We start from the raw sequence: 27,981 nt of genomic DNA, 5'->3' as shown, positions 1-27,981 counted from the left end.
CAAATAACCCAAACAGGAGAACAATAAGATGAAGTGGGAGTTGGGGGGGGGGGGGCTGGGGTGGCACACCTTGAACACCTGGGGGTCCAGGGCTTCCATCAAAACCGTCGTAGCCAGCGTCTCCCGGGAGACCTGGAAGTCCTTTTGCTCCAAGGACCACACCTGGTTCGCCCATCAGTCCAGCTCTCCCAGGTGCCCCCGGGCGGCCAGGACCACCCTTTTCTCCAGGAGGTCCCACTGGACCTTCACCCTGAAACAGGCACCATGGAGACAGTGTACAGTCTGACAGCTGAAAAGCTATGGAAATAATATCCTCCTTGGAAGACTATAAATCTACCAGTTTATCAATCTGTCTAACTGTTTGTCTATCTATCTATCTATCTATCTATCTATCTATCTATCAGCACACAACAAGAAACTATTCATACACTCTTCATGTACTGCACTAATGACAGCATGCCTGGAATTGTGCAGAAATGTTTCCATGGCTCCATGTTTGAATATGTGTTGGGCTGCATTTTAATATGCCGTGGATCAAAGCAATTGTGGTTGCACATTAACTGGGTTGTGTCTGGTAACCACTGCCTTATATTATGCAATGTCTTGGGTCAGGTAACACTCACAGGTCGACCACGCAGTCCAGGGGCTCCAGGAGATCCTATAGGCCCAGGTTGACCACTTTCACCCTGGTTTCCTGTTGTACCTGGGTCCCCTGGATCTCCAGGAAATCCTGCAGTGTTGATAAACAAATGATCTCATAGCAGTATTAAGCAGAGAACAAAAGGTTTATAAAGACATAATGGAACTAATCCTCCCATGAGAATGTGAATTGTTACACAGAAACATGAATGCTCAACATTTCAAATTAAACGGAAATAAAACGTTATCTGAGCTGTAAAGTAAAGCACTTCAAAGACAGAGGACATAGTGAAGTTCCTGTAGTTTTCAGTGGATGCCACAGTGTTATGATCCACTAGAGAAGTTTCTCAAAGTGGTCTCGGGAGCTCTCCAGATACAGAGGCCTGAAATCACCTTACATTAATGCAGTGAGCATACCTGGCCATTAGCTAGGTCACAAAATGAAACTACTCCAAAATTTTAGAGGCTGAAAATAATGGACAAAATGACAGGGACCTTTCTGAGTGGCTTTCATTGGTCTTCCTTTACTCCCCTTTGGACCTGGTAGACCCTCCTGGCCTTGGAGACCCTGTGGATAAAGGAGGATGAAGGGGAGTGAGAGAAGTCAGAGAGGTTCACTATCATTAGAAAAACATTGACATTGCCCCACTGTGCTGATGGGCAAATAGGAACAAATCAATGTTCTAATGGACTAATAGAAACACTTCAACGTAGTGATGGACCCATAGGAACTCCTTAGAATTCTGACAGAGCTATAGGAACATTTCAATGTTCTCATGGGCCCATAGGAATGCTTGAACATTCTGATAAAGCTACAGGAACACCTCAATTTTAGATGGACTAGTAGGAACACATCAATGTTCTGATGGACCAATAGGAACACCACACAGTCCTGATGGAGCTAAGTAAAAGAGAATATCGCCGAGGCCATCATACTGTGCTGGTGGAGCAACAGGAACACTCACCGACCAGATGGAACTACAGCAGCCATCATGACATTGTGCTGATGATGCAAGAGGTACACTGAATGAGCCAATGGATATAAAGATAACAGAGAAGACTAACAAGATCTTCCTGTAGCTGAATGAAGGCAAAATCAAATCATAAATCCAAATGAAGACCCCAAAGGCAGCATGAGGCAGTCCTGACTGTGTGAGGTTTGTCAGACCCGATAAGCCCAAACACCAAAAGGAGGAAAAGCTGTGAAAAAAACTGAGGATGTCTCTTACAGGCAGTCCAGGAGCCCCGCGTGGGCCAGGACTGCCTGGGTCGCCTTGCTGGCCCCACTCGCCCGACATGCCTTGGATTCCCGGGCTACCTGGAGGTCCAGGAGGGCCAGGTGGGGAGTTCACATTGTCGCACTGGCACAGGCCTTCATCACCTGCAAGAGACAGCATAAACGGTGTTCACACACACACACACACACACACACACACACTCATGCACACACACACACATGGAAATATTGGAAGCCATATAGGAAATATGCATCCACAGTTGCTGGGTTATTATGTTGAATGGTGATGAAGGCGAATTATGATGATGTTGACTGATGATGACATTGATACATGAAGCTCGAAGGCTGCTGTTACCACAGTCTTACCTTTCTGACCCTGCTGTCCACCAGCACCTGGCTGCCCTATTTCACCTTTCGGACCTCTGAACTCGTTTCCCCCTGATAGGAATATGAACAAACACAGCCGAGATGCATGATTACCAAACAGTGCAAAAGCTCTCAGGCAAACTTTCATGCACCTGAAAAACACAGGGATTACTTAAATTGTTCTAGATCTCATGGTACATCACATTTCAGCATATTTCTCTCAACATAAAAGAGCCCTACTTTTTATTTATTTACTTATTTCATTTTCACATATGAAAAGCAGGTAAATAAAAACATTACGTCAATGTACAGGAATGTACAGAAAACCCCAGTAGGACAGAGGTCCTCAACCCTGACTCTGTAAGGTTCCAGGATCTGATATTCACCATAACATCAACAACCAACTTAGACCCAATAAAACAAAGTGAGATGAGTTAACTCCGTAAGGAACTGCTTACTTTGCTTAATTGAGCATTGAATAATGACAAAAAACAGCAGACTCCACAACTTTCCAGAACAAGGTTTGGGGAAGGACTGCAGCCAGTTTCAAACCTTAGCCGCCGAGCTAATGGCCAGGGTCCCAGCTAAGGAAACTAAACGCACACTTATCACTTCTTCACGAGTGATTTCCCATTCTGTAACAGATGCTCATGTCTCCGAACTCTGCCACATCCAAAACTTACAAGATCCCCTCTCTCCTGGGGCCCCAGGGTCTCCTGGATATCCATCGTAACCAGGGGGACCAGGCACCGTGGCAGGTATCCCTGGGTCACCGTCAGGACCCTTGCTCCCTTTGAACCCCTTTGGGCCAAATGAGCCCTTATTGAACCCTGTGGATCAGAGAACAGAAAAACAACTGTGTTATCTGGAAACCCGAGACCCATTTCCACCATGAAAGATAACTGTAACGATAGTTCAATAAAAATATCAAAATCTCTCCAATTAAAATGAGTAAGAGTCCACAGACACATGGACATATATAGCACTTTAATAGTTTATTGTTATAGTTATAGCTTTCACTCCCAGTGGACTGATGTACTGTGCTTCTATACCTATGGTACTCCCTCAAATCTTCACCCCAAAAAGCTTTAGCCCAAATCTGAAAGATTTAACCCAACTCTCTCCATTCTCAGTCACCACTTCAGCCTGTCAAGTGTCTGCCTGGAGTGGGTGGTCACCCCCTGTGTCAGGATCCACCAAAGGTTTCTACCTATTTACTCAAGGGAGTTTACCCTTGCTTATGTCACCCTTGGCTCTTTTGAGGACCTGGGACAAGAGTGTCTGTAAAGTGCTTTGAGACATTGTTTTTATATTATTTCATTTTTTGAAAAATTCTATGCAATTAAAAGGGGAATGACTTCAATTTAGCTGATTTACATCTTGAATTAAACTGAACTTACTAGTTTCGGAAGTAGGATAGGCAGGCGTTCCTGGGGTTCCAGGGAGTCCCTTCTCCCCAGGTTCCCCCTTCTCCCCCTGGGGCCCGGGCTGTCCATTAGGACCAGGGGGCGCCGCTGCAGGTTCACAAAGCAGACAGAGAGTTCATCATTATAATCAAGGCTGCGTATCAATCAGCATTTCAATGCATAATGAGGACCAGACTGTTTTGAGGATTTCACATCCACTTCTGGTCAGAATTCTTAATTGTTAGCCAAATACTTATTTATCCGACATTTTGGATCAAGTCATGAGCTGCAGCTTCAGACTACACATGTAGCTTTGGTGAAAATAGTTTAAATGTGGTCCAATGAAAATAAACCAGCATTGGTGTATAGACCTGTCGAGAAAATTAGGCCTGAATAATGTAATAATGAGCTGTATGAAAAAAAATAAAATAAAAAACATTCTAGCCCTCCAGCGGCCCTGAATTACACTGGCATTTACCCATTAAGGCATTTACATTTTTTTCATTCAGAAGTTTTCGGTAATTATGAGGACACAATTAAAAGCAATGCTGAATGCAAATAACCAAGATGTCTACAGGCATGAGAACCTGGTCACTAAAACAATAGATATGTACTGCAGAGCTGATCTTTACTCAAATTTTAAGTGCACAAATACTTGACACACTACTCTTAGCAGTACTTAACTCTAGGGAAAAGGGAGATATTGACTGATAAAAAAAATAAACAAGGAAAAAGCTACAAATACAAGGTGGCTACGATTGCTGAGTTTGACGTTGGGTACTAAAGTCTTGTCCAATAAATGTGAATTCCTTGACTAATGTTTGCTAATTTAGTGATTATTGTCTGAATTAATGGTTCATACATATACATATATTCATTCAACATACGTGGAATTGGACCGATCGGAATGAATTCTCCTGGCTCTCCTCTTTCACCCTGAAATAACACACGTCAATTGCAAATAAAAAACAATCAACACATCAATATGCATGAATCGATGAATCAATTTATTATATTCCACCAATTACAATAACACTGACTGCATTTCACCTGCAGAGTTTATTAGAGAAATGGAAATCTGAAGAAATCTGAATTCATGCGTGAAGAATTGACAACACAAAAATGCAGCTTACATGGATGTTAGAAGTGTATTACTCGATTCGTACAGCTGCTATATATTGTGAATATATTGTGAATAAACTTTAGTTTGGATGTGCATTGGGTTATCTGTAAGGAAAGAAGTATCTTGTTGGTATTAAGCTTGATTACTTATTACGGGTTTAGTACATAAATATGTTGTCCAAATACGACTAGGCAATAAACAATTTGAATGTTGTTATGGGGGGATAGGGTTTTTAATGAGTAAAATTTGAATGGTAAATAAACTGAGTAAACCTTGGCTCCATCTCTTCCACCTTGCCCTGGTTCCCCAGCATCTCCCTGAAAGAAGAGAAACGTGCATATTTAATCTATATCAGAAGCAAAACCAAACACAATCCAAGACCAAACAGTGAAAGGACTTCCATAACCAAAAAGTGATTATCTGTACTATTAAAACAAACCGATAGAAGAAATGGACTGAAAACAACATTAAGACTATGAGCCAACATTTTGGGAAAACCAAACTTACCGTCTCTCCTGGCTGCCCATCTAAACCAGGGCTCCCCTGAAATAAAAATTAAAAAATTTTAAATGTAAAACACACACACACACACACACATATATATATATATATATATCCCTTTTTCCTAATGTATATATATATATATATGGCAAAATACATAAAAGTAATACAGTGCATAAAGTGTGTCTTTATATATTACAAATATAATATAACACATGCATACACATACATATTTGTGTATGCACACACAAACAAAATATAAAAGACAAGCAAAGAATGTTTTAACATGGTGCTTATTTTAAATGGTTTGTTTTAGAGTGTTCTAAAAAGGCGCTTACCCTTTGCCCTGGATATCCCATCACACCCACTTCTCCGATCACCCAGTTGTCAGCCTGCAACATTGCAACAGTCAAAAGAGGAGCAGCGTCCAGTGACCCATTCCCTCCACACAATTACACAATCACACAATCACGCAACGGTACAACCGCGCACCCGCGCAACGGCAAGAGAGGCTCCCTTGGCACGTGGTGGAGGAGCCTTAGCTATGTGAATAAAGGAGAGCTGACTAGTGTCACTACAGAGCCATTTCAGACGGCCACTGTCACTATGTGTGTGCTGCACTCTACAGTAATATTCAGTGGTGGGGGGGGGGTTTGGGGGAGGGGGTCTCTATGTAGGTGGTGCTGCATCACACAGGGGACACTCACCAAATCTCCCCTTTCACCTTGGAAACCCTTTTCCCCTTTCAGCCCCTGTCATGAGATAAAAGAGAGACACTAACTTTTATTAAAACAGCGAGGATCGGAAAGGGGATATGAGGGTTAAAACAACCTCATGAACATTGTTAAGATTGGTTTGAAGGTGCAATTCAGTGCAATCCAGTACTATAATACAATATGCATTCTGAACAGGGTGATGCCCAATCTGCAACATATGTGTCAACATACTGGTTTACTACATAATTACTGATCAATGCATCTTATCACATATATACTGTACATGATAATAACAAGCGTAGAACTTATGGACTTTGCCCTCCTGCAAGCAAAATAAGACACAGATGAGTCTGATGGAGGCGGCCTGACCGGTAGCCCTGAGGGGGTCTTGGTGTGGGGGTGAGTAGAGTTCCCGGGGGGGCCTGGCTCTCCGGCATCGCCCTGCGGGCCACACAGAGACATTGGGTTGAGACGCGCCCCTCTTGCCGAACTGTGGCATTTTTAGCGGTCGACTGACTGGGCCATTACAAGGGCCGTCTACGGGAGAGGAAAATGCGCTCACCGGTTCACCTTTCTGCCCCTTCAACGTTTTAGTCATTGTGCCCTGTGGAAAAAAAATCATTCAGATTCATGTTTGATATCATCAAAGATTATACGTAAATCCTGCACAGTTAACCACTTTTACACTATGTCAATTCCTGCATTAATTCCTACATTGTACAACGGGAAGCCCTACCTTTGGCCCTGGAGGGCCAGGAAATCCAGGGGGCCCCTGTGGGTGAAATAAGACAAGTGAACACTCCTGGTCTCTCAGAAGAAATACCTTTGTAACTGCACTGTATTTCAGAAACAAACATTTAAAAAAAAGAAAAGCAAATCATGAACTGTGTAAGCCACTCTGCTAAATACCCAAAGTGTAAATGTTATTCCCCCTCAAGGGAATGACTGCACCTCCATCCCTGATGCACTGCGGGGGCTGTGAGCTCTGCTTACCTGTGGCCCAACATGGCCCTGACGTCCTGTCAAACCAGGTAAACCAGCAGGGCCCTGGCAGTGAGAGAGAGAGATACAGAGAGAGAGAGAGAGAGAGAGAGATTAAGTGGTGCTAGGGTTGCAATTTAAGGCAACTGATTGAATGCTTGTTGGACAGGAACACAGAAAAGCGTTAAATAACTCATACCCTTTCCAAGGGCTTGTGCATTCATGTGCATGTGTGTGGGTGTGGGCGGGGGTGGGGAAGTGAGACAGTGAATAATTGTATACATTTCTTCCCCTGTTCTTGAACAGGTGTGAGGGACAGGAAGGTAGACAGGAAGGAGATATTACATGCATACGGCAAAAAACATTTATCAGAGAGGAGAGCTCACTGTATATCCTGGAAAGCCACGATCACCCCTTTCTCCCTGAAAGACACAAGAAAAAACAGAACCCTTCACACATCTTTTTATGAGACACATAAACTACATTTCCCATCTGCCCTCTGCCCTCTTACCCGAAATCTTTCCATGAACACGCTGACTTCCAAAGAGTCACCTTTCTCACCCTTTCTGCCAGGGTTACCCTGTGTGGTGGGACAAAGAGGAGAAAAATATACATGAGAGATAGAGAGAGAGAGAGATTAACAGTGATCGACTGTCCTAGGGTCACGATTAAAAGATATTCATTGGATGCTTTTTGGACAGAAACACAGAAAAGTGCTAAATAACTCGTTACCAAAGGCTTCTGTGTTCATGTGCATGTGCGTGTGGGTGTGCATGTGTGTCTGTGTGCATGCATGCCTGCAAGTGTGTGAATGTATGTATGTGTGTGTGTGTGTGTGTGTATATTTACATGTATACATTTACGTACAGGATGACCTGCATAGCCATGTAGGCCTGTTCTGCCCTGCGTTCCGTCGTCTCCTCGTGTTCCATTGCAGCCATCAGCACCTGGTTTCCCACGAGATCCTGCCTGTCCAGGGTGACCCTGCGATGACATCACCGTGCAACAGAAACATCGCACGTTTAGAGGAAAAGGCATGGACACCCGCAAAAGCACACACCACTGGTACTGTGAAACTCATTCCTGCATACTCAACCAAACTTTACGGTCAAGGAAAGGGTACAACTCATACAACATAAAGTGCACGCTAGATCCAAATCAGTGAAATCGCCTCATCATTAGCCTAACAGGTGTCATTAGCCGTACAGATTTACCAAACAGACAGACTTTAACAGAGTGAACAGCTAATCCTGGATGGACTTCTGAAACCTTCAGCCTTACTCACGGGAATCCCGTCCATCCCAGAAAACCCAGGAACTCCGGTCATTCCCTGCGAACAGAGGAAACATCGGACACGTCATCAGCTTTTCTGCTGCTGCTGGCGGATTTACTCAGCGATGCCAGCAGAGGGCGACACTCACCACGGATCCTTTTGGCCCGGTGATGCCGCCACGTCCACGGTCCCCCTTCTCTCCCTTGGGCCCGATCACACCAGGCTCACCCGGTCGTCCTGGGGATCCCTGGCCTCCCTGTGGTCCTAGGGGGCCTGGCTGTCCCTGTTAACATGGCGGGACAGACACAGTCACCCACAGACAGATGGCCACAGGTCACAGCCTCCAAATCACTTTCAGAACGCAATATTCATGCTTGATATACCTTCTGAATTACAGTCACTGCAGCATATTCATATTAGATGTGAATATTGTTGTCTGAGAGATGGTATGCAGCATTCAGAATGGAGACTCACCTGGTACAGTAAACACACAGGTAAAACTGCATTCACAAGCTTTAACACAAACAGAGGGTCCTCTTTCCTCTGGATTTGCAGCAACACAATAGAAGCAATATAGTCTTGGATGCAATTCGCAGCGGAATAACGGAATCACTGGCATAACCACAATAACGTACTTCGAAAGTGATATTTCAGAATATTGTTTTAAATCTTTTCAGAAACACTAACCACAATGTTATATTTCACTGTTATTGTTATTGTTGCAGAGGTATTACATTAATATGATATATTTTTCTAAGTGTTATGCAAGAAGTCACTTACAAGTACAATGTTAAAGTTTGTATTTGCCTTTGACTTTATCTCTTGTCTATAAGAATGTCTAACAGCTCTTTCAAAATTAGAGCTATATCTGTCCATGGCCACCAGGTGGCACCATGTCTTCTCTCTTGAGAAAAAAGAGCCACCTGCTCTTGCTCAAAAAATCTGCTCGCTGCTACCAGCTAGCTTTGTTGCATATTGAAAATGGGCGACAGGATGGTTGGAAAATAAAACTTTAACACATACCTATAACCATCCTGTCTCATTCAATGGAAACCACATACACTCCACCACACATTTTGTTAAATACACATTTTCCGGTACTTGAGTTTTCAGTGGCTAAGGTGCTTAAATTGTCTGAAGATGACGGGACTACTTTTATCAAACTTCTCATTTCTCGGACGTCAATATCCTCCCGATCTGTGCTCCTACCCTCATCAGCGTAGGGAAAGGGCAGAGCCTTTAATGCCATGCTCGCCTGCCCCTCACACTGCAGGGAAATACTGCCCCGACCTCAGATTTGTGGCTCAAACGCCAGGCTTCTTTAATCCCCTCACCTGATGCATGCGCTCATGCAAGCCATCAGAGGTTGATAAAGAGGCATCCCAGAAGGGGAAAGGGGGGTGTTTGCAGAGTTTTCACCTTCGCCCCACACACTGCAGGCAGAGTCAGATAGGATACACTGGCAGTGATGCCTGATGCCTGTTTCACGACATATTCGAAACTTCATACTATATACTGTCAGCCAGATAGCACGGTTCTGCCAATGGCAGAGAACACCCACATGATTGAATGCTAGCTGCTCTAAGCGTGTCTTTGTGTCAGATGACACCAGAAATGCAGCACCAGCACAGATCCCTCTGTGTTCAAAGACTTTGTCAATATGCGAGCTGCATTCAATTTACCGTGAGAACATTGAGATCTTATATATCCCAAAAACAGATTTTTACTCATTAGTCTGTGCTTTCCTTTTCCGCTTTGTAGCGCTGAAATGATAGAGCCAACAAATCCCTCTCCTCTGCGTGATTCCTCTTTGCTTTGGCGAACAGTACACTTCAGTCTGATTTGTTGTCTGATAATCCCGTGCCGGAGAACATCTTCCCATTTGAGCCAGGCTTTAATGTCTCAAGTGTTTTGCGAGAGGCCTGGCCTGCAAAAATGAACAAACAGGAAACCGGGAAGTTAAAGCGCTGCAAAAAATATAACCCCGTAAATCAGTTGTGCGTCGAGTGTACATACGTGTTTGTGCGGGTTTGTGTATGTGTCAGCATTCAACTGTGTGTGTGCAAGTGTATATGCGTGTCAGTATGTGTGAGGGGGGGGGGGGGCTAATAATGCATTCAAATACTCCTTGGTGGAAGAAAGAATTGGGCCTGAGTGGCCTGTTTGGGTGGGTGGGTGGGGGCTCTAATGTTCCCCAGGGGTCCCGGGCCCCTATGAGAAGCAGCGCTTGTCTGAGAAGACAAACAGCCAGCGCTCATCAAAAAAACGCGACACTTCACACTGACTCGCAATATGGGTTTCATGTTAGAATAACAATTCACAAATAGGGGAAAGCCGAGCCAAACAATACCCGGCCAAGCAAGCTGACAATCGTGGGAGATTACGCGGGAAACGGGCCCCGACAGGGGAAAGCTGGCGGCGTGCTTTTTCGGCAATAAAACTGAAAAAAAGATCTCTTCCCTTATTCTTCCAGTTTAGCATATACCATTTTTCCAGAATGTATATGCAGACAATGAGTGTCCACTGCATCATTCAGTGCTTTATATAAATATTAAACGGCTTATTCTATGTTCTATGTTAAATGGGAGCAATTAGAGAGCTAGTCAAAGGTCAACTGCGACTTGTTTTTACCCAGTCCTCCTAATGCTCCATGGTCTCAGTAATGTGTCATGGCATTTTTTGTGATAACCTGAGGGCCACAATGAAGTGGGCAGCATGTATGTAAAATGTCCGTACCAGCGATGGGAAGTCTCAAGATTTTGTGGGAGTGGGAACTACTTCTGATAATGCCTATGGATTATCTTTGGCGTTTTTTTTTTTGCACTTCTGACGTTTTTGTGTTTCCACATTCAGGTTACAGGCCGTATCTCCCTGCATAGGCAGCGATGATATATGTGCCAACTCTCTTCATTCTTGGTAAAGTACTGATAGCAATGAGGGCTTGAGTGCCCTCTGTCAGCCTACGACATCCCGCTTTTACTGACCTTGGGGAGAGGCGCAGGAGTGAATGGGGTCTGACTGATTGGGACAGGAGGTGCTGGGACTCTGGGGTCCTGCCAGGATGTGGTTTGGTACCCCCATGCACACCGCAGCAATCTTATCTGACTGTGTGAAGTGAGGCCTGCAGACGCCTAAACACAGGGCCTCATGTTTGGGTTCCAGTGCAGGCACGCGTGTGTGTGTGTGTGTGGGTGTGTGTGTGTATGTGTGTGCGATTGTGGGGGAGAGTTCAAAAGGCAAAAATCTACCATGTCTCACTTGCTGTACATGCAACACTGCCCCCTGCTGGCCAAGCCCACAATGAACGCCAGCCTCAAAGCTGGGAAACTGACTGGGAAACAATAATGAGCATTCTGAGAGACATTTAGACGAAGTACAAGCAGAACAGTTTTCTATACGGACTTTGACGAACATCAAGCAAAAATCCCCCTGTTCTCTCATCATCACAGGGAGCCTGTTTCTACAGAGAGCAAATTCTTATTTCACAAGAATCAGTAACCACCACGTATTGACTATCGGAAGGCCTGGCAAAGCACCAGGTTAAAGATGGCCGTCGATAGGCATAAGTCCCCCCCCCCCCCCATCCTTACAAATGTACTTTTCCCACGGCCCCACATGATCATATTAACTGAACCTGAAACGACGTTCAGTCCCATTCAGGAAATGACCCGTCTGCAAGTGTTTGAGTTTCAGTGCGGCTCTCCCTATGAGCTGCTCCTGACCTGGGGAGAAGGTCAGACTCTGTGTTTGATACTGTCTGCGGGTTGTATGACAACCTTTCAGTGCAGTCCCTCTTTTCACAAGGATGTTACGAGAGGAAATGTCATCCAAGTGTTCTGCGCTGTTACTGTAGGTTCTCTAAATTTGAATGAGTGACTATCAAGAACAATATGGAGTTGATCAGATGGAATGTAGATTCTGCCAGCAGTCCAGGATTAAGGCAATCATAAGACAATGAGTGTTGATGAAGGTGGTAATGCTGATGATGATGATGATAATGATGGAGATGCTGGGGGAAATTACACGCTTGTGACAAAAGTCATTATTATTTTATTTGGTTGGAAAAATGGCAATTAATTTATAACTTCCTTAAAAAAATGTACATTTTCCTGACACAATACACAGAGATGTGTGTATGTGTATTTGTGCGTGTGTGTGTGTGAGTGAGTGCATGTGTGTGTGTGTGTGTGTGTGTGAGAGTGTGCGCGAGTGCGTGTGTGAGAGACAGTGAGTGCATTCGTGTGTGTGTGTGCGTGTGTTCGCACGTGTGTGAATGCGTGCGTGTGTGTAGGGTGTGGTCAGCAGTAATTTTTCTGATTTACCCAGAGCAGATAAACATAGATAACGGCACCAGCGGAGGGAAGATTGCAGAGGAAAGGAAGAAACACAGCAGAAATCAGCGCGTGATCAGAGAATCCGCCACACGGAATTTCCTAGAACACTCAAGCTAATTCTGCGGGTGTTTGTTGTTCCTCGCGGCCCCATATTTCACTCAGCGCCGAGGATGAGGATGGGGGGGGGTGGTGATTGGGGGGGTGTAGTGATCTGCTTTGTGTATGTATCCAGACAACACGATCCCGCCCTCATCTCAGAGCGGGGGAGGGAAATGAACCTGCTCCTTCACGGTCTTGGGTTTTTGACTTTTCGAGGAATTTTTGCACTGGTCCAAGGCATGAAGAGAATAAATAAGCCTATCTTTCCAGAATGGCTGAATGCTAAAATGCTCCCAGACCTATACTTGTGAAGCAATGTGAGACTGCAGCAGCAAGCGATTTCTAACCAACCAGCCAACCAACCAATCAATCAATCAATCAATCTGTATTCTGTACAGCAGGCGGTCACACACAGCACACTGTGGTAATTTTCCCAGAAGTAAAAATAATCATACTAAAAAGCCGCTGTGGTTAAAATGGAAAATGAGCCCCCTAAAAGGCCAATCGAGTCTAACTCCTGGGGAATAGTGGGATGCTAAAAAATGAGAAAATAAAAAAGCAACAGTCTGTAAAGAGGCTCCACCAATACTGTAGCTTTGAGAGCCAGGAAGGCACTGTGCTATGGCGCCCCCCTGTGGTCTGCACCCAAAATGCAGTGGTCTACTGTCAGTGACAGCAAGTCAAAAGACTAAACAGAGATTTACACACAAGCAGGTTTTTGGCATTTATGGTAAATGTGTACTTGTTCCACTTAATTTATATGGCTATTCTCTGTCACCTGCAATCTGTCTTTTTTCTCTGTATTTATCCACCTCAAATCTCTATCTTTGTCTCCTCTCATTTGAATTATGTCTTGTTTCTGTCTAGTGTATCTTTCTCTGCTCTCTTTGCGTTTAATTTAATTTCTCTCTCTTCCTCCCTGTTTCTCTCTCACACTCGCTCTCTGTGTGAGACAGCAGGGTCAGAGTGCTGTGCTGTACAGGACATGCAGTTTAACAAGACAGCATCCTCATGTCCTTGCCATTGTTTTAAGACTCCTGGAATTTTAACGGGGGGGGGGTTGAGGGGTTCATTGCCATTGCCGTGCAAAGTGGGGGCGCTTTCCGGTGGCACGCTCCGAGTCTGGCCCCGCTTCTGACGTCACACAGAGCCGCACTCGAGGCCCCCGGGTTCAGAATCTCAAGACACGCAGGCTGCTTTCTTTAAAGACGGGAGGACTGTGCTGTTTAACGTCTGTGCATTTCTGAGCATTACTGTGACAAGGGGCAAGAAGGGCTATGCCAGTTATGCATCGTATGTGGATCCCAGGCACTCGCCCCAAACCCAGAATTAATTGCTGTGGCAAAGGCTTTAAGAGCAGTTGGCTTTAACATGTTTTAACACGTTTTAGATTGTACATTTGTAATTTCTACTGGAGTACAGCGTCTGTCATGTGTGTATGTGTGTGTGTATGCTCACATAAGTGCGTGGCTGTGTGTGTGAGAATGTGTATGTGTGTGCGTGTGCATGAGCATGTGCGCGTGTGTGTGCGTGTCTATGCTCACGTAAGCATGTGGGTGTATGTGTGAGAGTGTGTATGTGCGTGTGCACGCGTGTGCAGACAGTGCACAGTTGCATCCCATAGGAAGTGGTAACGTAAATGCTTCTAGATTTTCCTCAGTATTTGTGGGTTTTCTCAGGACTAACAGACCTGTTTAATTAGACAAAATCCATAACACCAGCTAATGAGACCCATGCACTAGAAAAATTTGGTGGGGTTTAAAAAAAAAGTTTCATAAGTCTGTAGGACACTATTTCTGCCTGCGTAGAGAGGAACAAAAAGGCTTAATGTTGCACAGCATTTCTGGGCTGACAGACAGCAGTGGGGGATTATGGGAGGAAATAAACAACCAGGCTGTATTCAGTATGAGTGATCTCAGTTTCAGCACAACCAAAATCGCACGCGCATGTTCACACTCCGGTCAACTGCATCATCAGTCTGTTGACTTCTGTTTCATGAATCCCTTTCCAAGCAGTAGCCACCGACCTCAAGACCCGGCTTTCATTAGTCATTGAGGTTACTCTGTAACACTGAGCAGCGAATTACACTCCCTTTCGCCCCTGTCACCCCGGGCAACGTGAGTGTGACATGATAGGCTACGGTGGATGGGGGTGTGGTTGGACAGAGACCTAAGAGGACTATAAGGATACAGATTTATCTCCTCAGCTGCTGTCCGACTCTTGTCCTAAGGACTTGTCCCCCCCCATCAATACGACGATAACTCACCAAGCACTCATCTCTCCTCCCTCCCCAAAAAGTGCCTTCCTCCCCCAGCTCCAGAGAGGAGGTAAGAATGGTACCCCGCCCACTCCCATCCGCTCTGAGGAGCTGGGGCCAGCTAGTTAACTCCAAAAAGGCGGAGATCTGGCGCTTAAACTTTTCACAGCGAAGACTGTGATGAATGAGTTTGACCTTTGACCCCTCGTGGCTCATCGCGGTCGACTGTGCTTGTGTCTGGAGTGGAAGCCGTACCTCTAACACTTCATGATAAATTATTTTCACTGACAATGAGGTCATGCTGAAATTGAGTCATTAAATAAACATTCTCCTCCAAATTCAGGAATAACCGATGGCGGTAGGTTCTGCCTGATTTTCAAATAAACTTTGGGCCTCCCCTATCTATAGGTATAGAAGGCATAGAGGACGAAGAGAGGTGTTAGGCAATGGTTCCCAAATCGTGAGACAGGTCTCACTGGTGGCTCTTGAAAGGGATTGAGGTGGGTCGCAAGACATGTGCACTTTCCAGTTCAGTTGAATGCTGCACTAGTCATATATATATCTATGTGTATAGCACTATCTACACTACCATGTACAAGCAGCTGTTTTAACGTTAAAAAGACAAGAATTTCATATTTGAAAAATCATCACAGAAAATGTCTTCCCTCATTAAGTGGGTCTTGCGCTCACTGTGTTGAGGTGAAGTGGCTGAACGCTGTTTTGGGCGGTTACAGTCTCCATCCCATTCCCCGCAGCTGGGACTCTTCACGGCCTGTTGGAAGAGCGCGCGCTAAGCGTGTTCCGACGTCAGATCTCAGAGAGCCACGCATCGCCACGAGACACGAAACAGCTGCCGACAACGCGCGCAGAAGCATTTAACACTGCTGAGGGGAGAAGAGAGGGAAAACTGGTTTGGATCTGCAACCTTGCCCCACCTTCAGCCAGGGGGAAACTGGGAGAACAGGCCACATAGAGGTAAAGGGGTACAGTTTACTTCACATGATCTGAAGACATGCTTGCTTGAATGCTGTCTGAGTGCACATTCTCCACCCGCTGCCCCCACACCACCGCTAACAAGAGTCCAAACAGTCATCTGTGTGAGGACAAAGGTCCACTGAAACCTCTGGACATGAAAAGTTTTTTTCCATTATAAAGTTTTTTTCATGTACTTCACTTTAGTATTTAGCTAATATGATATATTACAAAAAATAAGTCATAAATGAATATGTTGACCTTTACTAGAATTTTCACAATAAAATATTTCTTGAATGGGTGTTACTGCTTTTGCTTAAAATTTCAATGACTAAACCTCCAGGCCAGAAGCTTCTCTTAAATTGTCTGACCACAAACCAACTTTTATTTGATTGCCTGAGCTATTAAAATGCTTGTGGAATAAGGAAAATGGATGATTTGGTATGGGGTCAGCAAAGACATGATCCTCTTGACCACTCTTTGATTGAGACCAATAAGAAGGTGGCAGCCATTTTAGATGATGACATCTCCACAGCCTGCAGTGTGTGGTTTTGCTGAGAGGGAGTAAACCACAGTAGGGAAGCCATAGAGCCCACATCGCACTTGTGCGACAGAGACTGTAGAACATGGAGAAAAAACATCACAGTAGGCCACACCAAGGAGCCCCACAACCATTCCTCTGTAGAATGTGTGTGTGTGTGTGTGAGTTTGTGCGTGTGCTCATGTGACAATGAGAAACAGGCTGCTCTTGATGCAACGGGAAATCATGACAGGAATTCCTGCTCTCGTGCTGTCAACTCCCCCACCCCACCAGTTTCGCTAAGAGTTGCTTTTCAATTCAACTTTCTAATAAGATGAACAAGACAGATGTTTTTACACTTCTGAACCTTGAACCTGGACCCTGAACTCTGAACTCCAGCTGGTTGCCCGGCTGGAAGCTTCTCAACAGGGATCAACAATCAAAATGTTTTTACAGAGCCAAATCAAAAAGGTCAATGGTTACCATGACATTAAAAAGAAAGAATACATCAATTTTTAAAAACCCCTCTGTTTGAAATGGATTTGGCCTTTGGTTATCTTTGAGAGACGAAGCAGAGCAGGAGGTTGGGACTGCTGCTCGTTGGCAGGGTGACATCTCTCAGATCTCTCTAAACAGAGGATGGTGTTTCTGCTCAGACTGACGCAACGCAACAGTCGAGGAGGCGGGATGGCATACGCTCAAGGTATGCATAGAGTGTATGACAATGGGTCAGGAACTCCACGCCCCTTACCCAGATGCCAGATCTCCTGCCTTCATTTCCTTGAACGACTTGAGAAATCATTTGGAAACCACTCCAAAAAAAACTACCCTCCAGCTATGGGTCTTCTCTGAAAAGATGATAAGGTCCAAATCCATGTCAAACAGAGGGGTTTTAAAAAATTGATTTATTTTGAGAAATTGTTCGGGGTAATAAAATCACCAGCCAGGGAGGTGGATCCACAGCTGCCCCCTCTCTGTGCCCTCCTATTAAACGATACATGTGAAACCAGCTTCTTCACGGAGCTCCGCTTGCCAAAAACACGACTGACAGCTGGACGCTTGCTGGGGCGAGCGTTGCCCGAAGCGTGTGCGGCAACACGGGGGCGTGGGCACGCGTGCAGGCACTGCACATGGGCGCATGTGCCAGCACACGCTTAAGGGTTATGCAGCTGCCCATGCGCCACAGCCAGCAAATGTGATTTCAGACGCACGCGTACCCTAACGTACACAGGTGCCGTACACAGACCATATCTTCTGAAATGAGTCAGATGACCAGACACAAAGAAACACCGGCAGGTACACAGCAATTCTTGCACCAACTCAAAGACACAGGTCCCATTATAAAGGGTTTAAGTTGACTCTGCTCAAATCCTCTCCCTGTTATAGGCCAGCTAAGGAGTGATTGCAAGATCTGTGAATCATCCAGGTGATTTCTAAGATCAATGGATCTGCTCAGTCATCTAGGTGATTTAACAATTAGTGGCTCCGATTTAACAGATTCCAGTTAGCAGCACGTGACCACAGTCATAGCACACAGTAATGTATTCTGCAATACTGACCTATTTCGTAGCCCACATGGCATTGCAGTAAAATCATAAAATATGTCGGATATATAATATTTGACTCATTAAAAGCTGTGATCAAACTGAACCATTCCAGTAACTTGAGGACATAATGGAGTGCGGGGCTATTCGAGATATGAAAACCAATATTTAGGCAGACGGGCAGGTGCATGCGAACACACACACCACATACAACAGGTGAGAAACGAGCCAAATCCGCAGGGTCCAGTTTGTCCAAAGAGAGTATGGTGCCAAGACAATGCATGCAGTGTTCTCGATACCCCTGGCCCCCACCAGCAGGAAGCACCAGCCACCCCCCCCACCCCCGCCCTTCCTATTAACGTGCGACGTTTCTCAAAGTCTGGCCCCCCGCGAAGGCGTGGGGCGAAGCCCAGCCGAACGGGGAGTGCAGGGGTATAAATTTAATCTGAAAAAGCATGTCTGTAGGGAGGGTTTGGAACGACCCGTACGCAGAACTATGGGAAAAAGAGCCTGTAGGGGTGACCTTTTCACCCCTACCCCCCTCCCCCCAATAAAAACCTGAATACAAATAAGAAGCCAGTGGCAGGCACTCCAGGCCCCCGAGCATCAGTCACAGGGATGGGAAAGTTCCCCCTCTGTTCGGATGTTATTAGAACAGCCTGTGGCGGGGTTATAGACTGCCTGGGGCAGAAGACTCTGTGCGCCTACCTCTTATAACAGTCTCTTACAAGGCATGGGACGTCCCACAGGGAGGGGCAACGGGGAGGTGAATCAGAACGAAAGCGCATGCAGATCCCTTGTTCAGATTGGCGGGGTTAGGTTTTACTGGGACAGGAAACCCAGAACCAGAACCAGAACCAGGATCGACATTGATTACATTATGAGAACACTGACAGACACGCTCTTTAGCTGCCTGATATTACGCTAGGAGGTGAATATCAGTGCTTCCTTTTGGAAAATGATTATTATAAGGGCAATACATAAGTAAATAACCGAATACGACAATCAGAAACAATGATGCTAATTCAATCCTCTAGACAACGTCCTTGCTCTGATGCAGCTGTTGGTTGACCTAACCTCTCTCCTAGAAATATTCACAATACTGGCTATCTATCCAATGGTGATCCAGTCCTATGGGAAATGGGCTATATAAACTAGTGATGGTCTGTAACTGCCCTGCATTCTCTCACGTGCAACAAATACAGTTAATCCATTTCCCACACACACACAAACACACACATGCACACACACCAACACACACACACACATCCGCTATTTATTGCAAAGTTTATTTACTCAGAGCATGTTCAGGACTGGTAAAGGCAATTAATCAGTCTGCTGTCACTGCTTGCACAGGAAATAAGAAAGAGATGTTGAATCTGGAATCCAAACAGGAAGCTGGAGGTGGAGGTGAAGTGAGGACACATGGGTGTGCATTGTGATGTCATCTTTACGAGACTCCACTGTCGGAACCAGACACTGAGGGTGCTTTCCAAACGTTCATTTTCTTACCTCCTCACTTCTTTCCTTGCCTGCAAAACAGGTCAAAAATATGAGAAATCGATGTCTAGCATCATGTGTTGTCAATGTGTGGGCATTAAAATTACTTATTTTATTCTTCCTTTGTCTCTGAGCTCCTTGGCAGACCCAGCAATTGATCAAAGTCCATCATCATTAAGGACATTCCAATCTGTTAATGCGTTAGGAGCTGGGAGGCTCCTGAAGGATGCTTCAGCAAGGAAAAACAGGTGCATCCTTTTCGGAAGTACTTTTTCAGAACGTGGGACGTATAAATTATTGACCTGTGGATCCATCTCTCCCCATCTGCCATGACTGTAATTGACATGTTTGTCTGATGCTTGAAAGAGCAAGGATGTTCCATTGGCCATTGGCCAAATACACGTTCCCTTGATTCCTCCATTGTTGTGCCCTCTCTTTCTCATAATATTAAAACAGGTTCCTGTTCTCTCTTACTGTACCAGACTGTCCAAAGCTCTCCCACAAGCTTTCCCTTTGCAGATATATACTTGCACACAGTAATAAATTATTTTTATGATTGTTATTTTTCGCTATATTATTATTTGCTTAGCAGACGACCTTATCTGGGTCAATGTACATAGCTCACATTGTGAATTTACACAACTGGATATGCACTTGTTAAGTATCTTGCCCAGGAGTACCCAAGGACCTCACCTGGGGATCAATCCAGCAAATTTTAACTCGAAAACCCACTTCTGTAACCATGGCTACAAGCACCACCACACCAGTCTCTACGCACACACGGATGTTCTCAGGGCAGATACAAGAGCTTGCTGAGTGAAGTCACGTGGCACTCTCTGTTTTTCTTGGACGCGCGCTCCAAAAGTCAACAATCCCTTGAAATGCTGCCCCCAGCCCGTATCCCAGCATTCCCAACGGCGGTCCCAAACAGAGCCCACCCTCCTCTTTTCCTCCAAGGGACCCGTGATATCCGCAGACAAGCGAATAAACAATCCAGCAGAGCTCTTAAACAGCTCCACAGAGAGACCGATGATTGCAAGGAATGAAGCTCTCTTCTGGGAAAAGCTGTTTTCCTTTGACATGACTCGACATTTCAGCCATGACCGTGCACCTCCTCACCAAACTTCCAACCATAATAAATATCCATAATTCTTAATAATAAATAAAAGTATAAATGTCCAGAAATCCTTATGCTTTATCATGCACACAATACCCTTAAAAGTTCTAGTTATATATTAAATATATATTATATATTAAAGAAAATATCATCCAGAATGATTACTGCATGGTGAAAACTGTAAAACTGTGTTGCACAACTAGTACATGCAACTGCTAAAACCATGGTGCTTGTATACAGTAGGTGCAGGACATAATGGATACAAACACTGGAGAACATGACTGTAATATAAATACATTTACATACATCTTATTCAGAGCAACTTATAAAACATACATTAAAAACATACAATCCATTCATAAAACCGGATACTTACTGAACCATTTCAAATTAAGTACCTTGCTCAAGGGGACAACAGCACAGCACAACCTAAGAATCAAACCTACAACCCTGTAGCTGCATTCCCAGTTCTCTAATCACCTAATCATTATGCTACTGTATACTGCCAACCAACTGGAATACTTTTACAGTACTGTGCAAACTGTGGTGTATAGTACAGCATATACCTGCAGTACAGCTACTCCTGCCACAGAAGTGATGCTCTACAGGCTTCGTTTATATTTACACTTGAAATTGAACTAGCCCAAACTGCTCCACTGCTGAGACCATGTGAATGACATTCCTTGAGTTGTATGTGATAGATATGACACAGAGGGAGAGAATAAGTGGGAGAGAATGAATGAGCAGAGCTCAGATTGTCTGAGGAATATTTTGACTCCTTGAGTGTATTTTTGCTCACTGCTGCAGAGACTGTGAACTTTCGGACATATTTTTTCTTGATTTGGCTCTGTACAATTTTAGATTTGTAATCAAACAATTCATAAATGGGGAAAGGGCATGTTTATACGCTGCTCTAGCAATCACTCTGCAGGTTCTTTTAGGTACTGCACCCTGACCATCCTATATTTGCAGGTAACTAGTGGTTTGTATCTTGCAGTGTAGCCTCTGTAGTTCTGTTCAGAGGCTACTCTACAAGAACAAATCATTGACACCTCCACACCTGTCTCCTGAAGTGAGTTTCTGATCTGTCAGACAGATGTTTGGGGTTTTTTTCTTTATTAAAGTAATAATTATTTGGTCATCAATTGTAGAGGTTTTCATTGGTCTACCAGGCCCTTTGTGATTATTGAGCACACCAGTGCCCTCTTTCACCTTAATGGATGTTCCAAACAGTTGATTTTGGTAAGCCTAATGTTTGGCTATGTCTCTGACTGCTTTTTTCTTACTTTTCAGTCTCACAATGGCTTCCTTGAAAAATGGCAATAACAAACTCCAAAGAAAATCAAAAGCCTATGAAGACTAGATTCTGAAAGCTCCCTTATACCTGCACTAAGTAAGCAATTGAGCACACCTGACTAATCGGAATCAGGGGGGGGGTTTCCGTTTCAGTACCCATACCCATATAAGTTATGGTATACATACCATATATACCATATATACATACATACCATAACTTATTATGAAGTGGATTATAAGTATTGTAAAAAAAGAAGGAAGAGCATGTTTTTACTCAAGGATGAGGATGAAGCACTCCAGCACAGACTGTCCGTCCTGTTCCCACATTACGACGGGGGTTGAGCTGTGCTCTTTGCGTGGGACAGTTATACAGGCACCCAGTGAAACCAGATTATTTTTGGGAAGAAAAGATCAGGGCATACATCATTCCTGCTAGAGAAGGCACAGGAATGTAACCCTTTCCCCCCACTCACCCACCCACCCACCCACCGCGGGAGCGGACGCACACGAGCAGCGCAGTCCCGTGCACAGTGAAATATGAAATCGTGACTCACTTTTGCCGTCTCTGCAGGCACCACAGAAGAAGACACTGAACAGCCCGGAACTGTTTGTCAGCGACATCTTCACAGCAGGGGGGGAATTTTTCCACTCTCATTAACCGGACACACTTTGTGTATTTATACTGCAACAAATATGTTTAGGCTAGGCCTGGACTTTAGACATATCGTCTAACTCTGGTTTCCCTGGCGAGGATCATGTGCCATGAAGTAATGGAAGAAAATGAGACTGAGCCATCCTGATTAAACAAGACCATACTCAACCTGGAAACCCCCTCTGATGCTAACAAAGGAGACACCTCTGATGTCTTTTTTATTTTATTGCCTGTGTTATCATTCATGCACTTATTTTTATTTATATTTATTTTAGGCCTTCCCCTCATTTGAAACATCTAATTGTATTCATCAACACTCCACAACTGTCATCAGTTCAGCAGAGTGCAGTGCTCTCTTTTGAAGGACATGACATCAACTGTCACTTATTCTCACATTACAGTTTGCAAGAGGAACTCACACAGACACAAGTCAGAGGAAGCCACTTCCCATGCAGCTCAACAGGTGGACTGCAGGCACCTGATCGACCAGCAGGGGTCGCTAGTGCACAATGAGCTGCTAATATCTCGGCTGAAATGGCCACAGCACTCACAAAACGCACACACCCACATGTACACCCACACACAAGCGTACGCACACACTCACACCTTCATGCACACACACTCTCACACAAACACGCGTATGCACACACAGAATCATACACCTGCACGCATGCGTATACACAACATAGGCAAGAGGAAAGCATGAACTGCCCTCCAACAGCAACCATTTCATGGAAACCATGTTGCCTGATAACAGAGGCATTCCCCGAGGTCCATCATCAGTGGAACCCCAGGGGGAACCCTGGAACAGGCCTATGCGTGAGAGACCGGTGGCCAGCACTTGCAGGTTGCTGCTATTACTGCTGTCATTATTGTTCTGGTATAACTCATATCCTACTGAATACCCTTGTGGGTCATCGACCCTTTGTTTGTGAGGGGAAAATTAAGACCAGGCCACTGCACCTCGTTTCCAGACAAGCTGGCCGCAATACAAAGTGGAACTGGGCTGAACCTCAGAGGGAAATCCTACCACACCGTGTGGAAAGTTAGCATACGCACTGCAGCTTGACCAGAGAGCCATTAATACTTAACACATATACTAGGATGCTCCAGAGCCGGGACATCTTGGGTAACAAAGAGGCATTGGTGAGTTCACACTCAGAAGAGAGTACCCTTAACACCCTCAGAATTGGAGTTCTATAGACACTGCAACAGAGTCGGATCCCCAGTGCACTCCAATTTCAAAATGGCAGGTGAACTGAGCTCAAGCTGTGATGGAGATGGTTTGGTGGATGAGATGGATACCGCAGTTAAACACATACCTAACAAACCCAACGATTATTCTTTTCAAATAAACAACAAAAAACTCAGACTTGAATCAATCAACATTTCTCTTTAACTTTGAGAGTTTACTGAAAAATAAATTAGAAAGATTGTATTTGCACTAGACTGGCCACATTCTGTCCAACTCAAAATGGACTGAGGTCCATAAATGATAAAATAATTCCAAATTCTTTGGTGCCCTGATAAGAGCTCTCCGAATCTGGAGTCAATGTTCTGGAATGAGTCTAGGATTGTGCTCTAAATTTCATGACATTTAAGAAATTCATTGGAATGCTTCAGTGTTAGCACAGAAAAGGTGGGCTGTCATGCCATGTTAAAATTGCACAGTGTATATTGGCCAAAAATGCCTTGAAAACAGCCTTCAAAGGAAGTTCCTGAAAGTTGAAATGAAAAGATAAAAATAAAACTTACTGCAAACATATCTCTACAAATCATTTGACGTGCCTCAGCTCATTTTGGGCAGTGATCAATCAGAAAGATTTCAGGCCTAAGCTGGATGAAAATCAACAGGTTGCCATCTTGATTTAGCTACACCACAGTGAACAGGGGCTCCCTGCCAAAAATCGTCCAATCTTGCATGTCCAGACGGCCATTCTGAAAAGGTCACATCATCCACCGTCAGTCTTTATTGCTTTCGTTTTGACACCCACTTGCTTCCAGCTGGGACTTGCATTCCCAGACCATTACAAACCAACCGCATGCAGTCGCACAATCAGAGTGGACAATCAAACATGGACCAGGCACTGAGACACTTGGCCTGGCGTTACAGAAAGGGCTCTCAGATCTAAAAGCAGAGAATTAGCATCTGTGAGTCATTCTGCATGCCATTTTGTTGTGAAAAGGTGACTCTCTGTTGTCCACAAAACCCTAACGACTTCCCTGCTCAACTCATACAGGTGAACTGTTTGTGCCAAACATGGGCATTAAAAATTAGGAACCCACCACCACCAATTCGCCTGTTGGCTTATCAACAAATAAATTAAATAAAACTAAGAATTTTGTTTTCCATGGAGCACATTAGAAAAAATGAAAGCACTAGAGAAATGTCAGATCCGCTGTGACTGATTACAAAATCCTTACATGAACATGGGATATTTATTATTTCTAGCATGCTTATCTATTTCAGCCATACTGTGACCTTGGAGGGTAAATCATCCAAAGTGTCTAATTCCACACAATCAGCAGCTTGTTATACAGAAATTATACTACGATTGAAAGGCCAGCATACACGAGGAAGCCCCAGTTTGGGAACCCCTGTTCTATACCATCCATGGGTACTGCTAGTGCTGCAGAATACTTGTAACAATACACACCCCCTGGAGGAAAAAGACAGGGAGGGGCTGCAGTTCCCCTCTTTGTGTGAGACCCATTCAGGGAGACCCACAGCGTAGTCTCTGCGTGCCTTAACCCTGATATCCAGTCCTAAATCTGCTCTCATAAATATGGGTTGTAAATAAAACTCTTTAACGGTTCATTAGTCAGAGACTACAATGGATATCTGTCTGTCTGTCTGTCTGTCTGCACTGTGAAGCCTGTGTTCCCTGGACTCCTTGTAAGTATCCTTACAAAAGTCACATTCTGACTTTTGTAAGGATATGTGGTGCCTATTAGGGGTACTAATAAACAATCAAAACACATACTGCTATTGACGTAAATGTATTGAAAACTCTTTTCTCAGTGTTCCCAGCACACGTTAGAAAACACTGGAAGTGCCATTATCATAATGGAAACATGTGATCCCTACTTTGCGGTACACGAGAGAAAAGAATGCAGAGGGAATATCTTGGTAGACCATGACAAGAAACCGACATGAAGGGATCAGCACCTAACCAGCTTATGGCCCACTTCCTCTAATCAGAATGCAGCAGGGCTGATGCATGCAGTAGTGCATTTGATTGGAAAGGATACAGGTCTGTATTCAACCAATTTGCGGCCTTTTTATTTCAAATACATGCAGCCATTACCTTTTTCAATGGAAAACACCAGTTTTTAAATCAGTTTTGGCGATTGGAGAACACATCAAACCTGCGTCTTATTGTGTGTGAAAACTTGAGGACATGATTGAACCAGGACATAGGGTAGTATGAGAATCGATACAACAATGGAGGTGAACCTTATCCCTATTTATTTATTTACTTACTTATTCTTCCTTTATTTAACCACCAAGATCCAAGTGAGATCGAAAACTCTTTTACAAGAGGGAACAAACTGCACAGTAGCCTGCTTTCAATGCTGCAGAATTTGAAATGTAAGACAAGTGCTTCTGCAAAGGGAATCCAAAAGAATCCCACAACATGAGGAATTTATTGTGTTAAAAAAGCTTTCTTTAACAAAGTTATTATAGCGTATCTCCTTGGTGGTTGCTGTTTAATGTATTTGGGTCAAATTAGGTCAAATAGCAGGTTGCATTTTTGGTTTCCACAGGTTATAGGGAGCTCTGACACAAACACACAAAAACAGTAAAATACAGCTTCTTGTATATCTGCTTCAATCAACCCCGCTGTTGTGACAAACTAGAAAATGGAGTATGTTCTACGTGCATATCTTGGCCACGTAAAACCTGAATAATCTCTCAGATCTCTCTATTCTCTTCATAATACAATAGCTACCAGACGGTAAAGGTCTCTCTCTATTCATGAATGGAAGTTTGCGGGAGTCAAGGGATTTTTTTCCACATAGGGAGAAAGAGAGAGAGAGAGAGGAAAAAACATGACTCCAATGGAATATTTATAAATACCCTCAGCAACGTCTGTATAAACACTGTATCTGTTTGAATCCCGCTGAAATCACCATCCTTGCAATCAAAAAGTTCAGATGGTTTTTGTCTACACCCTGCTTCTTGTATCACATGCCACTTCCTGTCACAGCTGAGTCATGCTTGTTTGCCAGGAGGTTTCCTAAATCGACAGGTCCGCTGATGAGGCACGGGGAGAGTGGGGCTTACAATCTGACAAAAAATTGGCAAATTTTTCTAATATAGCAGCTGAACATGTGATACTTCTTCAAAAAAAGTGCTACTAAAAGTTGAAAACAAAACTATACACTGTTTATGCTGAATTGTCCTCTTGGAGCATGTTTACGATGACTCGGATCCAAAACACATCTCTCCTTATATTACTGATAAGCCTGTATCGCAGCTTCATAGCATGTTTATTTACTTAGCATTGCAGATTAATTACAGCACAGTTCAGCTTAAATGACCCGTATAGTGATATTAAAGGCTACGTAAAGGCTGACTTCTGGAACAGTGATGCTCTGTATCTTCTCAAGTAGTCCACTACGGGTGATCTTGGGTTCAAGTACTTTTCTAAAGGTTGTTCTGTTTGTGGGCAAATCAGTTATAAGGACATGCTGTGGTGTGTAAATGCTCATCAGAGTGTCTGCGTGAGAGGGACTTTTTAAACAGTCAGCCAAGCTAACCTCCATGACGGTGGAACCTGGACCTTTCTAAGTTTATTGCTCTTCCACGTGCCTTCTCCAAGAGTGGTATAAACACTTGGTGTGTGACTTCAGATGGAGCACAGTGCTTTTCAAGAGGCTAGCTCCATTGGATCCAGTGAGAAAACAAACCTAGTAAGGACCGTAAGACCCCCACTATCGCAAATGTGTATTCAGAGCTAACTGGCTTAAGTTGACATCCGAATAATTGGAAAATATTCTGCAAATGCTGCCAAACTGCCAAAAATGCTTCATCCCCATTTGCAGAAACCATAAACATGCCCTGCCGACACATCATTTGTTCTGTTAATTAGGTCCTAAAATTTGTTCCCAGCATACTGACAGATCACAGGGGAACCACAGACAAATAAGTCATAGGATATTTTCTTCCCTCTCCTCATACTGGAGAAATGGAAAGAATGACTCAATTTCGAAATGTCATATCACAAGAAGTTTTCATATTATTCTTTGATAAAATGATATTCATATAAATGAATATGATGGAAATATGGTCATATAGATATATTAATGTGATGGATATATGTTAATGGTAATCGTTAGGTACTTTATATATACTGAAAAAGCACTGTTTTTTTATCTTGAATCTCATTCATTGTGTTACTGGCTATTCACCTCCTGCAAGGAAGCAGAAGAAGAAGAGGAAGA

The 27,981-nt window shown here is 44.1% G+C and overlaps 1 protein-coding gene across 3 annotated transcripts in view; it reads right to left on the bottom strand.

The window, feature by feature from the left end:
- col4a2 (collagen, type IV, alpha 2) overlaps positions 1-27,981 on the bottom strand; it is a 65,087-nt gene that overhangs the window by 14,160 nt on the left and 22,946 nt on the right. For all 3 annotated transcript variants that reach the window (XM_064326550.1, XM_064326552.1, XM_064326551.1), the window contains exons 5-25: positions 8,391-8,525; positions 8,255-8,299; positions 7,837-7,953; positions 7,481-7,549; positions 7,356-7,391; positions 6,982-7,035; positions 6,725-6,760; positions 6,551-6,592; positions 6,358-6,429; positions 5,980-6,024; positions 5,611-5,664; positions 5,279-5,314; positions 5,044-5,088; positions 4,536-4,584; positions 3,643-3,756; positions 2,926-3,072; positions 2,243-2,314; positions 1,869-2,020; positions 1,135-1,207; positions 624-730; positions 70-250 (exon numbers count right to left, since the gene is read on the bottom strand). In XM_064326550.1, coding sequence (XP_064182620.1) covers positions 70-250; positions 624-730; positions 1,135-1,207; positions 1,869-2,020; positions 2,243-2,314; positions 2,926-3,072; positions 3,643-3,756; positions 4,536-4,584; positions 5,044-5,088; positions 5,279-5,314; positions 5,611-5,664; positions 5,980-6,024; positions 6,358-6,429; positions 6,551-6,592; positions 6,725-6,760; positions 6,982-7,035; positions 7,356-7,391; positions 7,481-7,549; positions 7,837-7,953; positions 8,255-8,299; positions 8,391-8,525 — 1,681 coding nt within the window. The remainder of the gene's footprint in view (positions 1-69; positions 251-623; positions 731-1,134; positions 1,208-1,868; positions 2,021-2,242; positions 2,315-2,925; positions 3,073-3,642; positions 3,757-4,535; positions 4,585-5,043; positions 5,089-5,278; positions 5,315-5,610; positions 5,665-5,979; positions 6,025-6,357; positions 6,430-6,550; positions 6,593-6,724; positions 6,761-6,981; positions 7,036-7,355; positions 7,392-7,480; positions 7,550-7,836; positions 7,954-8,254; positions 8,300-8,390; positions 8,526-27,981) is intronic.

This window comes from Anguilla rostrata, chromosome 3, assembly GCF_018555375.3.
Source record: "Anguilla rostrata isolate EN2019 chromosome 3, ASM1855537v3, whole genome shotgun sequence".
Classification (NCBI taxonomy): domain Eukaryota; kingdom Metazoa; phylum Chordata; class Actinopteri; order Anguilliformes; family Anguillidae; genus Anguilla; species Anguilla rostrata.
The sequence above is the reverse complement of the archived record's forward strand: the minus strand, read 5'-3'. Positions and strand labels throughout refer to the sequence as shown.